A 13371-nucleotide genomic window follows, 5' to 3' on the forward strand; every position below is an offset into this window, starting at 1 on the left:
CAACATTCTTTTGCAATACTGTTCTCATTGTAATGCTATGTATATGGAAGCTTGGCGCTGCAACTGTATGTTCATGATCAAATGTGCCTTGTTTACAAAACTGCAGCCATTAAACATAAACCATATACTTGTTCCTGATGCTGGGATCCTTCTGAAGGCTATACATACATACTAACAAGCTGTTTCAGCTGGATGCGTCAAAACGAACGTTCCTTTGCTCTGTCTTATGCTTCCATTTGTCCTGTTGACTCAAGTGCGTGGAGTGTCAGAAATTGAACAGGCATCTGAATATTGTATCCAGTGTAGATGGCATCAGTGATTATAATGGGTTCTATTTGCTTCTGGTGTAGACTGGTGTCAGACGTTAAGTGACTGAGCACCAGGGGGCGGGGCATATGGTGCGATGATATAAAATGATTTGTCAAATAGGTTTTTGGAGCTTGATTACATAAATGCTTTTTTTTTAGGAGGAGGATCTTTTGAAAATGATGTTTGCAGGATGATTTAATGATACAAAATGTGATTTGTCATGTCATGACTCCTTTGATTAGGCTTTTATTCACATATAAACATCGATCAATGCACATGCAGAGCACATCAAATGTGGTAAAAGGATGCTCAAACAAGCTTGTTTTACACACAAGCACTAATTAGGTTTGTTCTTATATTTTATGTTATATATTATCAACTATGGAAAATAATATCTAATTATTTTTAATACTAATGAGTTAAAGTGGTAATTTTGAAATTCTTTTTAGAGTAATTTCATTTCTAAAAATGCATGTCACAAAATGTGAAGTATTAATGTAAAGTCTGAATTGTAGTACAAAGAGCTCCGAAGAACAATACATCATTATATTCTAAGCACATCTCCACATTATTCATTAGAGGAAATGCCCTCTGGGGATTGCCATGATTAATGTACCATTGTATAGGTTGACTTCCCAAAAGTTGTAAAACTGTGACTATGGCGCTTACAAAATATTTGTATTGTTTGAGGCTAGTGGCACAGAAATTACACTTTGCCTTTGTGTCAATATACAGTATAATGTTTTCTGAAGTATAAAGATGAACCAGCAGGTGTCGCTACAAGGCTTCGATTCTCTTATGTCTCATTGAGCTGAGTGACTAAACAAGCAAATCTCCCCTCTGCCTTTACATATAACACTGCTGCCCTATTTCCATTTTAAGGTGTGTGTTTTTTATTGGTTTGTACTTGTAAACTTCACAGCTATTCAGAAATGTCTGAGCCACATTTTACACACTTCCTGTATGATGAACTACAAAAAGGTTTCTGTCAGTTTTCTCCTTCCACCTCAGAATGCTCCACGACAGAAGGAGAGAGTGAAAAGGCATGTCTCATACACACAGGAAACAGCACTAACCCAACAGGATATCTATAGCTGTGGTTATGCTGATGGAGGCAGAAGACAGACTTTTGATTGTTTGCTCACTCGCATATCACTCTGCAGCATTGTTGCAGCATTTTCCATTGTTCGATCATGTACTCAAGGCATGCGTTCAGATGATTCATCTTTAGTCTAAATTTATTTTATCACAATTCAGCCTCTAGTGATGAGTTCTTTTCACACCCATTCTGTCACCTTCCCCAAAACATTTGCTATTGTTATGTTTATATGAGAATGCGTTGTTGACCTGATTGCAAACTGATTAAACCTTTTTTTTTTTTCATTTACACAAGTGTTATTTTATAAAACAAAAACATACATTTTATAAGTGTTCCTAAAGTTTTACATTTTTAAAGTTTTAAAATGAAAATTTTCAGCATTATTACTCCAGTCTTGAGTGTCACATGATCCTTCAGAGATCATTCTAATATGATGATTTGCTGCTCAAAAAACATTTATTATTATCAATGTTGAAAAGAGTTGTGCTGCTTAATATTTTTGTGAAAACTATAATACAACTTTTCAGGATTCTTTTAATAGGAAGTTTAAAAATCAGCATTTATTTGCAATAGAAATCTTGTAATATTATAAATGTCACTTTTTATCAATTTGATGCATCCTTGCTGAGTAAAAGTATTAATTACTTCTTTTTTTTTTTATCTTATACTGACCCTAAACATTTTAACTGTAGTGTATATTTATATGTAATAAGTTGTGATGAGTTTTGAGCAATTATTAAAAATGTTATTCAAGTTAGTTGTTCAAATAAAGGGGTAGACTGTTTTCGACATTAAGATGTGCTGATCATAACTGTCAAATAAATCAGTCTCAAATAAAAACTGTTTTTCCATGAACAGTGAGGAGCTGGACAAGTTCATGGAGAGTCAGGGTGCCAGTGCTCCTGGTATTCTGACCCTGACCACCAGCCTGAGCAAACCCTTCATGAGGCTCGACAAGTATCCCACCCTCCTGCAGGAACTTGAGCGACATGTGGAGGTAACAGCAAGCTGCTAAGATCATGGATGGCCTTGAGTGTTTTCATGTTTGTTATATTATAATATTTACAGATTCTCTCTTTTTTTTCTTGTAGGAAGCGCATCCAGATTACAGTGACATTCTCAAAGCAACAGTTGCTTTTAAAAATCTTGTGGTATGTCACAGTTCTCTGTCATATTTGCCATTTCACTTTGGTGCTTGTTTGGCAACTAAAGCATTTTTGACTTTTTTTTACTTCTCATGGTTTTGACCAATGAGATGTTTCCTCTCATGGTGCAAAACATTTGAGTCTTTTCTCTCCAATTCCCTCTTACCCTCACCTCTAAACCGCACAGCAGGTTCACTGCACTTTACAGGTTGGAGGAGATGTTGCTGTTACATGAAATGTAAAGGTTAAGGTTTACGAGAGTGTCTCTATAAGATTAAAAAAACTGAGGAAAGATGAGTCATTCCTTAGATAATGGCATTTCATGTCAGACGTCTCGGCATAGAAAATTATAGTAGTAGGTGATTTCTTTACTCGTTGAGTTCTGTGGAACAGTTTCATGTCTTTTTTCAGTTTCGTTTTGTGTTTTTTTTTCTGACAGGTAAGGGAGAGTCCCATGTTCATAGTTTAGGTCTCAGTAGTGGAGGTGTCATGTATATTTGGTCTTCCCCCTTTACCTACCTTTCTCAGTTACCTATATTGGTAATTGCTGATGAGATGATTTACGTACATTATTGTAAGTCGCTTTGATGATTAAGCATCAGTTAGGAACATGAATGGAATGGAATGTAACGGAGAAGTGACCATTTAAGATTATATATTTTCCTGTTCCAAGTTATTGTGTTATAAAACGTTCAGTTTTTGAATATACCTATACATTTGGCATTAAACTTACTTTAAAAACATTGTAACCCACTATTTATCAATGTTTATTAAGTTATTAGATACTTATCAGAGACTATAAACATCTGAAAATTCAGCACTAAAAACATGCACAATATTTTATTCATACACTGCCGTTCAAAACAATTCATCTTTGTATTCAGCAAGAATGCGTTAAACACATTACATTTATAATGTTACAACTGTTTTCAACATTGATGATAACAAATGTTTCTTGAGCACCAAATCAGTATATTAGAATGATTTCTGAAGGATCGTGTGACTAAAGACTTTATTAAAATAGAAAACAGTTATTTTAAATTGTAATAATATTTCACAATATTACTCTTTCTGTATCACTGTATGTCGTAGATAAATAAAAGACTTCTTTCAAAAACAAATCTTACTGATCCCAAACTTTTGAACGATTGTGTGTGTGTGTGTATTCTGGATGTCAAACGATTCATTACGTTATTGAGACATTTATCAGAGAATTATGAACAAAATGTTTTATAGTTTAGTGCTATTTAATCGCAGATGGTAACTCATTTTAGACTGGGTGTGAATCAGTCTTAATGTTTGACTATCACACAATGATTTTTCGAATCACTTACATTTCAGTATGTGTTTCCCCTGACTCACTATGAAATGCAACACATGAAATGTATCCCATTAATTCTTGTTTCACTGAATTGATCTGTTTGTGTTTTTCAGACTCAGTGTCAAGATCTGCGAAAAAGAAAGAACCTAGAGTTGCAGATCTTGTCAGAGCCGGTACGGGGCTGGGAGGGGGACAGCATGAAGTCACTGGGTCAGGTGGTCTACATGTCACAGGTCCACATGCAGAGCAGCTCAAATGAGGTGAGGAGGAGAGTGAGAACTAGGAAATAACAGTGTGGTATCTAAACCCGACCTGTTGCTTTCACAGCAGCGTGGTATATCACTGTTTATTTTGTCCAAAATGCATGTTAGTGGTTTGGGTCATGTTCGCACAATTTCGAAATAAACTATGAAGTGGCTGGAGTGATTATTTTGTCAAGATTAATTGAAGTGTTGTGCAAAACAAGGTTATTTTCCATAGAAGTGCTGATCATGGCCTTTTAGACATAATGGTCAGAGCCACACCCATTTTTTGCTTTATGTGACTTGTTTTAGCTAATGAATGGAAAAATATTTAAATGTCAACAGCTTAAATCCTCCTGCAAAGTTTTGCATCTGTGGTCATCTGAATGCGTTGCCAACTTGAACCTCAGCCCCCTCTGATTCTGGTTAATGGAAACAGTGCTGTTTGAGGGGTCTGATAGAGGCCCCTGATAACATCAGGAGGGCTAAGCTGAAGGAAAAATAGTAGGATGATGAAAGCATTTACTTACTAAGTCATTAGAAATGATTTCCCTCCCATTCTTTTCATTGTATTTCCTTTCTCTTTCTCTCTTTTGCTTAGCTGAAATTTATCTTGGTTTGCTAGAAATAAGGTACGATATTTGTTGATCGTGAGTAATCATTGTAGCAAAAAATAGAGCCGTTCACCAATCCAAAAGTGTGTGTAACATAGAGACATTTGATGTTTGTGTTTGTTTGCTGTAAAGGTGCCGTAATGCCATTCACCTGCATCTGTGCCATGAACAATGTGATTGTTCTAAGTAGTGGTAATAATTAATGTAATTTGGACAGAAGTTCTGAATGTAATATAATGTACATTTGTTTTTTTCTAGGAAAAAGAAGAGAAATACTTCATGCTGTTTCCTAATGTGTTAGTCATGCTGTCTGCCAGCCCAAGAATGAGTGGTTTCATTTACCAGGTGAGTTTTTTTTCTGTTGTGTTCATCCAGGTACATAATCAGCATCTGTTATTTATGAAAAAGTCGAGCGCAGTGCACTCATTTGTCTCACTCTCGTCTCATAGGGACGTCTGCCACTAGCAGGAACCACTGTAACCAAACACATAGAAGATGCAGACACAGGCCATTATGCCTTTGAGATCACAGGTTTGTTTCAGTCCATGTAAACAGTTTTAGTGAGGTCTCTTTTTTTTTTGAGAGGTCTCAGAGCAATATACTCTCTACTGTGTCATTATAGCTGCTTTTTTCATTGCCGCTTGTCTCTTGACCTGTTTTTATAACAAGGCAGCAATATAGTTTAATCTAACAAGTAATGAGCATGTGCAGGTGACTTCTTGTAGGAATAGTTCACCCAAAAATAAATAGTGTCATCATTAGCTCACCTACATGTCTTTCCAAACATTACAACAAGGATGCATTAAATTAATCAAAAGTAAATGCATATAAGCCACAAGTTGTCAGTCAAGTATTTGAGTCCTTAATATACGGTTACGTTCACACACAGTACGGTTATTTACGGTAGTGACAACTGCTTTCTTTAACCAAGCTCACACCAGTAAATTTTCAGGACTCACAACCACATTCTCGGAAAACTTGCGCTGTGTGAACGGAACCAGGCTGGACATCTTGTTGTCTGTCAGTCATTCAGTGCGAGAGAGCCGCTCTGTGCTACACAAACGTGTGTCGACCGTGTGTTGCGGGTTTTCATGTGTGGTTTTGGTAACTTCCAGCGATGGAGATAAGGGCTGAGTATTTCAGATCCAGTCTGTTCTTGCGACTCTGTTTGACATGTGGTGTGTCAAAAGTGATAAGACATCGCCGTCTTTGCTATTACTTCGGTCATTGTCGCTGTGATTATTGAATATGGGCTTGACTCCCATGCATGTTTATACAGATATAGAATAGAAACTCACACCTGTACGTAAATGCTAATCCCAAAGTCTGACAGTGTAAGCGTTGCCATGTAATGTGTAACGTGTTTGCTCAAAGGGTTAATATTCATAATCAATCATAACTTGTTATGATTAATTATGAATATTTGGGTCAGTTAATTGGATTAACTTGATGTAGCTAAATTAATATTACAATCAATTAATCAGTTCGTCCAACGAACTTTTGATTATTCATTTATTATAAGAAAAGGGTATCTTTCATGGCCACAGAAAAATAATTCTTTCTTAGCATGTGCAGCGCTTAAAGCATGTAACAAGATCAAGGTCGTAAAATAAACCTTGTTGCAAGCAGAGAATCAGAACCAAATATGTATTGTGCACAAGTTTTATTAACTAAATCACAAACATAACTAAACTAAACACACATACATACATGGGTAAAATGGTGAGTGACATAATGAAACTGGAAGCAGGAAAGGGAACTATGGAAAAGATCCATTTAACTATAAAAAAGAACCATCAGCTTATCATTTTCAGAGGATCTCATTAAATGTATACTTGCATGACCTTTGCAGTGAAACATTTCATGTAAAGTTCCTGAAGAAGGATTTTTGATGGTCCCATGAGTCTCAATCGATTTCTTCGGCGTTGACTGAAGAAATGGTGATGAACTTGCGTGGTTGGTTTGACTCTGTTCCCATGGCTGGAGTGCAGATTGTGGCCTGCCGGCCCTGGGCACACAGAGCAAACAGGAGAAGGGAGGAAGTCGGCAGAATTGATGGTGGGAGTTGCGATGGACTTCTTCTGCATTGAATGAAGACGTTGTGCCAAACTCCTGATGTTGTCCTGGATTCTGTTGTGGTTGAGAGAGTCATCTCTCTCCTGAATGAGCACATGGCTGGTTGTGAGTCAAGGCCTGCTGCCCTAGGGTCTGGGGCCTGGTGTGGCGTACGTACCGAGAAGACCAAGAGAGGGAAGGGCTTGTGTAGAGACCATTTAAAGCCTGAGAAAGGTCCCACCTTTAAGGGTTGGCTCAACCAATAAGAAAAGGGGAATTTAAAAGCGGGAGATTCCTCTGTTGGAAGGATTTATGACTATATCTCAAGTGTGGTTAGATATTTGTGTCCATTTATACTCAGATAGATATAACAAACACACACTGCATTCTTAGGTGATGTACACTAAAGTGTGGGTCATTTAAAAGAGTATTAATTAGATAGGAGACACAATACAGGTGGGGTTACATTGACCGTTGGTTGTATCATAAAATACATACTGTAGAATCAAAGACATAGTACACAAGACAGTAAATCATTCACACGGTGTCCTGGGCTGCATGTTCATTTATAGATCGGTTCATCCATAAATTGATGCAAAATCTGTTTTAAAGGTCTGTTTCTGTCTTTTCTATGGCCTCTGCCTTGACCACATGACCACATTTTCAACAGCAATAAAACCAACTTATCTGATCGTAGTCATGGTAACCTAGACCCTTTTTGCCCTTGTTGGGGGAATGGGACCATAGATCCCAGAGTGAGTTTTAAAGATTATTTGTTACATATACAAATAATTGTTAATAATTTGTCTCAGTCGTTACAAATGTTACAAATGATTTATATTTAAAATAAGTACTGTTCTTAACTTTGTTCATAAAAGAATCCTGGAAAAATGTATTGCAGTTTCCACGAAAATATTAGGCAGCACAACTGTTTTCAACATTGATGATAATAAATGTTTCTTGAGCAGCAAATCAGTATATTAGAATGATTTTTGAAGGATCATGTGACACTGAAGACTGGAATAATGATGCTGAATATTTAGCTTTGCTTTACAGAAATAAATTACATTTTAAAATATTTTAAGATTGAATACTAAAGTTTTACTGTATTTTTGATTCAATTAATTTAGCCAGCATAAGAGACTTAAAAAAAAAAACATTAAAATTTTGAAGAGCCCAGACTTTTGAACAGTAGTGTATATTTGTATTTTTTAATTGGAACTTTCCAAACAAAACTTATGTAATGCAAATACGCACGTGTTTAAACAGTTTATCTTGTTCTCATTGTATCTTCCCTTTGGCAGATTATTTTTTTTTGGTTGTGTTTTTTAGGAGGGACAATAGATCGCACCATGGTGTTCTGTAGTAGTTTACAGGAGCAGCTGGAGTGGTTAGAACATCTTCATGCTTACGCCAAGGAAGGAAGTCCAGTTGGAACAATGTTGAAGGTAATACGAACCCATTGTCAATGTTTTTTGGGGGGTTTTTTTACATCACTCCCAATGATGCGTTCCAACAGGTGAATCGTTATTTTTTCCTGTTTTGCAGAGTGTTGAGGGTAAGCCTCTAACCATGACTGGTACTTTGTCCCACCACTTGCACGGTTTCGGTACTCCTGTGGCTAACCGAGGCCCTCTCGAACCCCCCAAGGTCACCAAGCCCTGGTCCTTAAGCTGCCTGAGGCCAGCGCCACCCCTCAAGCCCTCCGCTGCCCTAGGCTATAAAGAGGTACGCTGTCTGGAAAATAGTCATAAGAGATCTTGAGTGGGAGCGTAATTTACCTCTGTGCATTCTTGGTGGTCCTAATAGGAAACCGATGCATACAAAGCAACTCTTACTGTAAGTTTGCAAGCCACCGTCATTCTCTTTAACTCAAGTTGCGGTGGAGGTGTTATCTCAGATTTAAGTGGAATGTTTAGTGGTCTTTGAGCTGGATATTAGCTAACACTACCCAAAGCCCACTCGAACTTCTCTCTAATGTGCACTGCATCTCTACAAGATTGTGCAACGGGTGTTAGCAACTGATGAATGCATGTGAAATCTTCTGTTTCTCTGCAACAATTAATGTTCACCTCTCACTGATCTTTCCATCATATTCCTATCAGGCTGTTCTTTTATTCTCATACACATCTTCATTCTCTCTCCATTTTCTGCTTCTTTAGAGGATGTCTTATATCCTGAAGGTAAGAGTAGATGTGAATCTGTTTGTTTTTTTGTGTGTGTGTGTGTGGTCGTGTCTGTGTGCTTGGCTAGCACTGGTGTTGCACGCTGTATCCATGCTTTTCTGTGTTTTTTTTTCTCTTTCGTTCTGTGGCAAGCCACTGATTTCCGGTGTCTTTTTGTTTGCCTTTTTGTTTGTATCTTCTCCTCCCTATGCAATGATCTTTGCTCAAGTTGCATTTATTTATCATTTATGATCTTTGCTATGTTGAATTTAATTTTTAGTTGGAAGGAAGTTCAGATACAACGGCAAAATGTTGGTAGGCAGTAAACCATGTGTACTGTAACATATCCTGCCTTTCAACCTTCAAAGCTCGTCGTCTTTAATCAATATACCCACAACCCCAAACAAACCTTTTCCTGCATGAATAAACGGCCTCTGTTGAGATGCTTCATACGGTATAGAGGAAAGTAGGGCTGTCAATGTTTTAAATTACATTTAAACACATTAATTGCATGAAATGTAATTAATCAAATTAATGAAAAGACACTCACAGAGATTACATTATTATTGCAGACAAGTAAAATACTGAAATGCCTTTAGAAGTCAATATATTGCTTGTTTTATTTCCATTCCATGCTATTTTTTTTAATTGTTGTTCTATGTAAACATTCACTATATATATCTTTGGCCATTGCTCCTTCTGCTTTCTTGCCATTAAAGCCACATTTTTAAGTTTCCATGTCAATTTAAAAACTGTAAAACGTGCATCTCAAGACCACTGCATTGTTCCAGTCCTACACCAGTCCAGTTGTTTCAAAAAGTAAGATTGGTTCTTCAGTAAACAACACTTTACTCATTTCAAGATGCTTGCTCGCGATAAGTGTGGTAGCAGACTTGCAAAAACATGCTTTCCATTTGGTGGTACTTGACGCCGCAGTTGAGTCAGAGTCCTCATCATGCAATGTACATCCAAGACGTGGCATAATTACATGCTTTTTTAATCACTTTTTTGTTATTTTTTACAAAATTATGTATATATATATATATATATATATATATATGTGTGTGTGTGTGTGTGTGTGTACAGGCTTTGCTATGCTTGTATGGGCCAAATGTCCTCACTTACATAGTGAAATGTTATGACAACATTTTACTGGCCCTCACTAGTTTAGGGTTATGTTCATTAACCTAATATAAAATCAATGGAAGTCATGTCCTCAATAATATAGTGAAACAAACGTTCGTGTGTGTGTTATTATTGTAATTGTAGTTAAATTTACAACCTTAAACACTATTTATAGGCCTGGCTTCACAGACAGGGCTTAGATTAAGCCAGGATTAGACCTTAGTTTATTTAGGGCATTTAAGTAGCTTTTATAAACGTGTCTTAGAAAAGAAAAACAAAAAGCATTACTGGTGTGCACCTTAAGACAAAATGATGGCACTGACTTATTTTAAGATATTTAAGTTGCTTTCAGTTAAAACAGCTCAAACATGCATTTTAGTCTGGGACTAGCTTAAGCCTTGTCTGTGAAAACAGGGAATGAATATATAAAATTACTAAAGAGATGTTAAGAATGTGGCATGACTTACATTATGAGTATAATGTGAAGATCTTTCCCATTTTAGATTCTAAAAATAATTAATTGAAGATTTATAGAAAGAGGTACTAGAGATTCATATTGGAAAAACATAACGGCACATTTAAATTGGTTCCATATTTGGTGATAGTCTAATAACCTGCAGCAGTGTTCCAGAGAAAAAATAAACAATCTGGATAGTGAATTGTCTTGCATACTATCTCGAGTGATTTCGAGGGGATTTAGGCATACATTAGCTGTTGCCACGGTTACTGAAGGGTTGGATAACATCACTTTAACCATGTCAATAAAATATGGACCTAAGCTCATTCATTATATTGCTTCCCACAAATATGAGAATTCAAGTCGATGAAAAGCTTTCTCAGTGACAGATGATAATACATCTGAAGATCCAGTAGTGTATTGGCAGAATTTAGAAAATAACCTGTATACCTGTGCAATAAACCTGTGGAGTGCAGTTTAATAAGGGACTGGTGCAATTTCTTTAGTGATCGAAGCCCCAAGAGAATTTATGTTGATGGTAAGCTAAATTTAGATGTAAAAAATAATCAGTATCTGCCATTTAGTTGTTCATAGAAATGACTAAATGACTCATAATACCATAATAACATATAGTTACGGTGAGGTTTAAGGGCACTTCTCTTGTCAACATAAGAAGGAATATTATTTTCCAATCATGCTGCATGATTCTGTTTTATGTCCCAGTTTTCTGAGCAACAAGTACCGCATTGCATAATGGCAATTTGTTGGGTGTAGATGACTTTTCCTAAACCAGGCCTTGCTGCTAGTTGTCATGGTATTTTACAAACTAAATATTTTATTTAGTTTAACATCCTTCGAAAATCATTCAAGAGACCAAGCACTTCATTCACCTTTTTCTATATCTCAGGGCCGTAATGTATTGTTTATGAATTGTATACCAGTTCGCTAATATTTTTCCACTCTCACTTCTGTTGGTATTGATTCATCAGTAATGAACATTACTGTAAACTGTGAACGTGCTTCTCTTCAGTTATTCCACCATTTACTTTCACTCTGATGTATGAGTAGAGCATACAAACTGAAAACGCCATTCAGCGTGAAGCATGCCAAGTGTATAATGTGTGTGTATATTTCTTAATAGAAAAGTCTTTGAGTCAATCAACTTTCAATCTAACTTTTATACTTCGGCTTCTTGCTAAAGCTGTGACTAAACTGAATGGTTGTCAGTGACAATGTTTAAAGTTAAACCCTTAGAAAAAATTCATCAACACGTTCCTAACATCATATTTATTAAAGCTGTCATCATAACATTGGCAGACAAAAAAAAGATTAGTCTTTAAATAAATTGTCCTTCAGACAATTCAATGAAGGTGGTTATAATAACTTAATTTTGATGACTAACAAAGTCCTCAAATGACAGACTAAAATAATTAGTTCACAAACAGACAAGGGTCTTTCAACTGCGAATTGTTTTTATTCATGAGTCCCTGATAATTTGCTCTTAAATTATCCTGAATGGCGTCATAACTTATGTAAGCTACCATTTATTGGTCTAATTTCTTAGCATCCTCGCTGTGGATTTGAACACAAATTAAGCTCTGCTAGCTGCAGTTTTGGTGGTTTTATTCAGAGCTCAGCAGATGCTGTTACTTCATTAACACCAGACTGTTTCCTCAGGACTCTAGTAAAAGCCCCAGACCAATCAAGAAGTTCCTCCCAAAGAGAAAAACGGAGAGAAAACCATCAGATGATGAGTTGCTGATTAGAAAAAGTAGGTATATTAAAATGATAAATACAAATCATTTAGTTCCCTATCTAATGTCACAAAAATGGTCCCCGTAGTGGTAGAATTAAGGCTTTTGAAATCTCACGAGCAGCTTTGCCAACTTATATTTTAGAATGTACAAACAAATAGAAATACATAATATATTGGTGGTTTGTCCCTCTGAAATTGTTGTTTCCGTGACTGACAGGCACAGTAGCTCTAGAGGAGGATGCCCAGATCCTTAAAGTGATTGAGGCCTATTGCACCGGAGCCAGTCTCCACCAATCCACCACAGGTTAGACCTGCCTGTCATATGTACTGTATAATTAAGCTACTGATTTTTTAATAACGCTAATATAGTTTAATAGTTTAATTAAAATCTTTGATTTATTCACACAGCTGTGCGTAAGGAGTGCATCCCCCAGGTCCTGCTTCCAGAAGAAGAGAAGATCATTGTTGAGGAGATCAAGAGCAATGGCCAGACGATCATAGAGGAGAAGTATGTTCAGTTGTCTGATAGCAGAATTACTCAAAGGTGATCTTGTTCTCTAATTAGCATTAAGTACATTTAAGAAAATACTTAGACTTTGTTTTTTATGTTTGTAGTGACCTAGAAATAGTGCAGAATTGAGGGTTAAAGGTAGGGTTGGCAATTTTCGGAGAGGCTAGCAATAGTGAGCTAGCTTTGAAAGCATAAGATCCCACCCTCCCTTCAGAGCGTCTCTAAAGCCACGCCTCCTCCAAAATACATGAACATCAGCCAGAGCAAACAAAAGCGCCACGAGACTGCGTTAATCATTGCCTCCAATCTTTGCATTCGGACCGAATGCAATGATTGGACGAATAATTTATGGTCCTATGCCTTCCATAGATGATATATATATATATTAGACCACTTAACTTAGTGATTACTATCAGAATGTGAAGAGAATTTCAACCTGCATAACAAAAAAACTAAAAATCTGGAACAAATCACCCACTTTGCCGAAGAAGAATAAACATTTAACCCAAATTTTTCCAATCTTTACTCAGGTCTTGACTTTTGATTCTTACTATACATGTGCTTTATTTCCA

At 36.5% G+C, this 13371-nt stretch overlaps 1 protein-coding gene across 7 annotated transcripts in view; it reads left to right on the plus strand.

Annotated features, from left to right (window-relative positions):
* Window positions 1–13371, plus strand: part of arhgef6 (Rac/Cdc42 guanine nucleotide exchange factor (GEF) 6) — a 35274-nt gene that overhangs the window by 21375 nt on the left and 528 nt on the right. The window contains exons 10-21 of one of the 7 annotated variants that reach the window (XM_056242339.1): window positions 2267–2405; window positions 2500–2559; window positions 3988–4134; window positions 4989–5075; window positions 5180–5261; window positions 8118–8233; window positions 8334–8513; window positions 8595–8624; window positions 8948–8968; window positions 12210–12303; window positions 12506–12592; window positions 12697–12832. In XM_056242339.1, coding sequence (XP_056098314.1) covers window positions 2267–2405; window positions 2500–2559; window positions 3988–4134; window positions 4989–5075; window positions 5180–5261; window positions 8118–8233; window positions 8334–8513; window positions 8595–8624; window positions 8948–8968; window positions 12210–12303; window positions 12506–12592; window positions 12697–12832 — 1179 coding nt within the window. The remainder of the gene's footprint in view (window positions 1–2266; window positions 2406–2499; window positions 2560–3987; window positions 4135–4988; window positions 5076–5179; window positions 5262–8117; window positions 8234–8333; window positions 8514–8594; window positions 8625–8947; window positions 8969–12209; window positions 12304–12505; window positions 12593–12696; window positions 12833–13371) is intronic. The other 6 variants (XM_056242342.1, XM_056242340.1, XM_056242341.1 and 3 more) reach the window with 6 other exon arrangements.

Source organism: Rhinichthys klamathensis, unplaced genomic scaffold (assembly GCF_029890125.1).
Source record: "Rhinichthys klamathensis goyatoka isolate OS25496 unplaced genomic scaffold, OSU_Roscu_1.1 h1tg000723l_1, whole genome shotgun sequence".
Classification (NCBI taxonomy): Eukaryota; Metazoa; Chordata; class Actinopteri; order Cypriniformes; family Leuciscidae; genus Rhinichthys; species Rhinichthys klamathensis.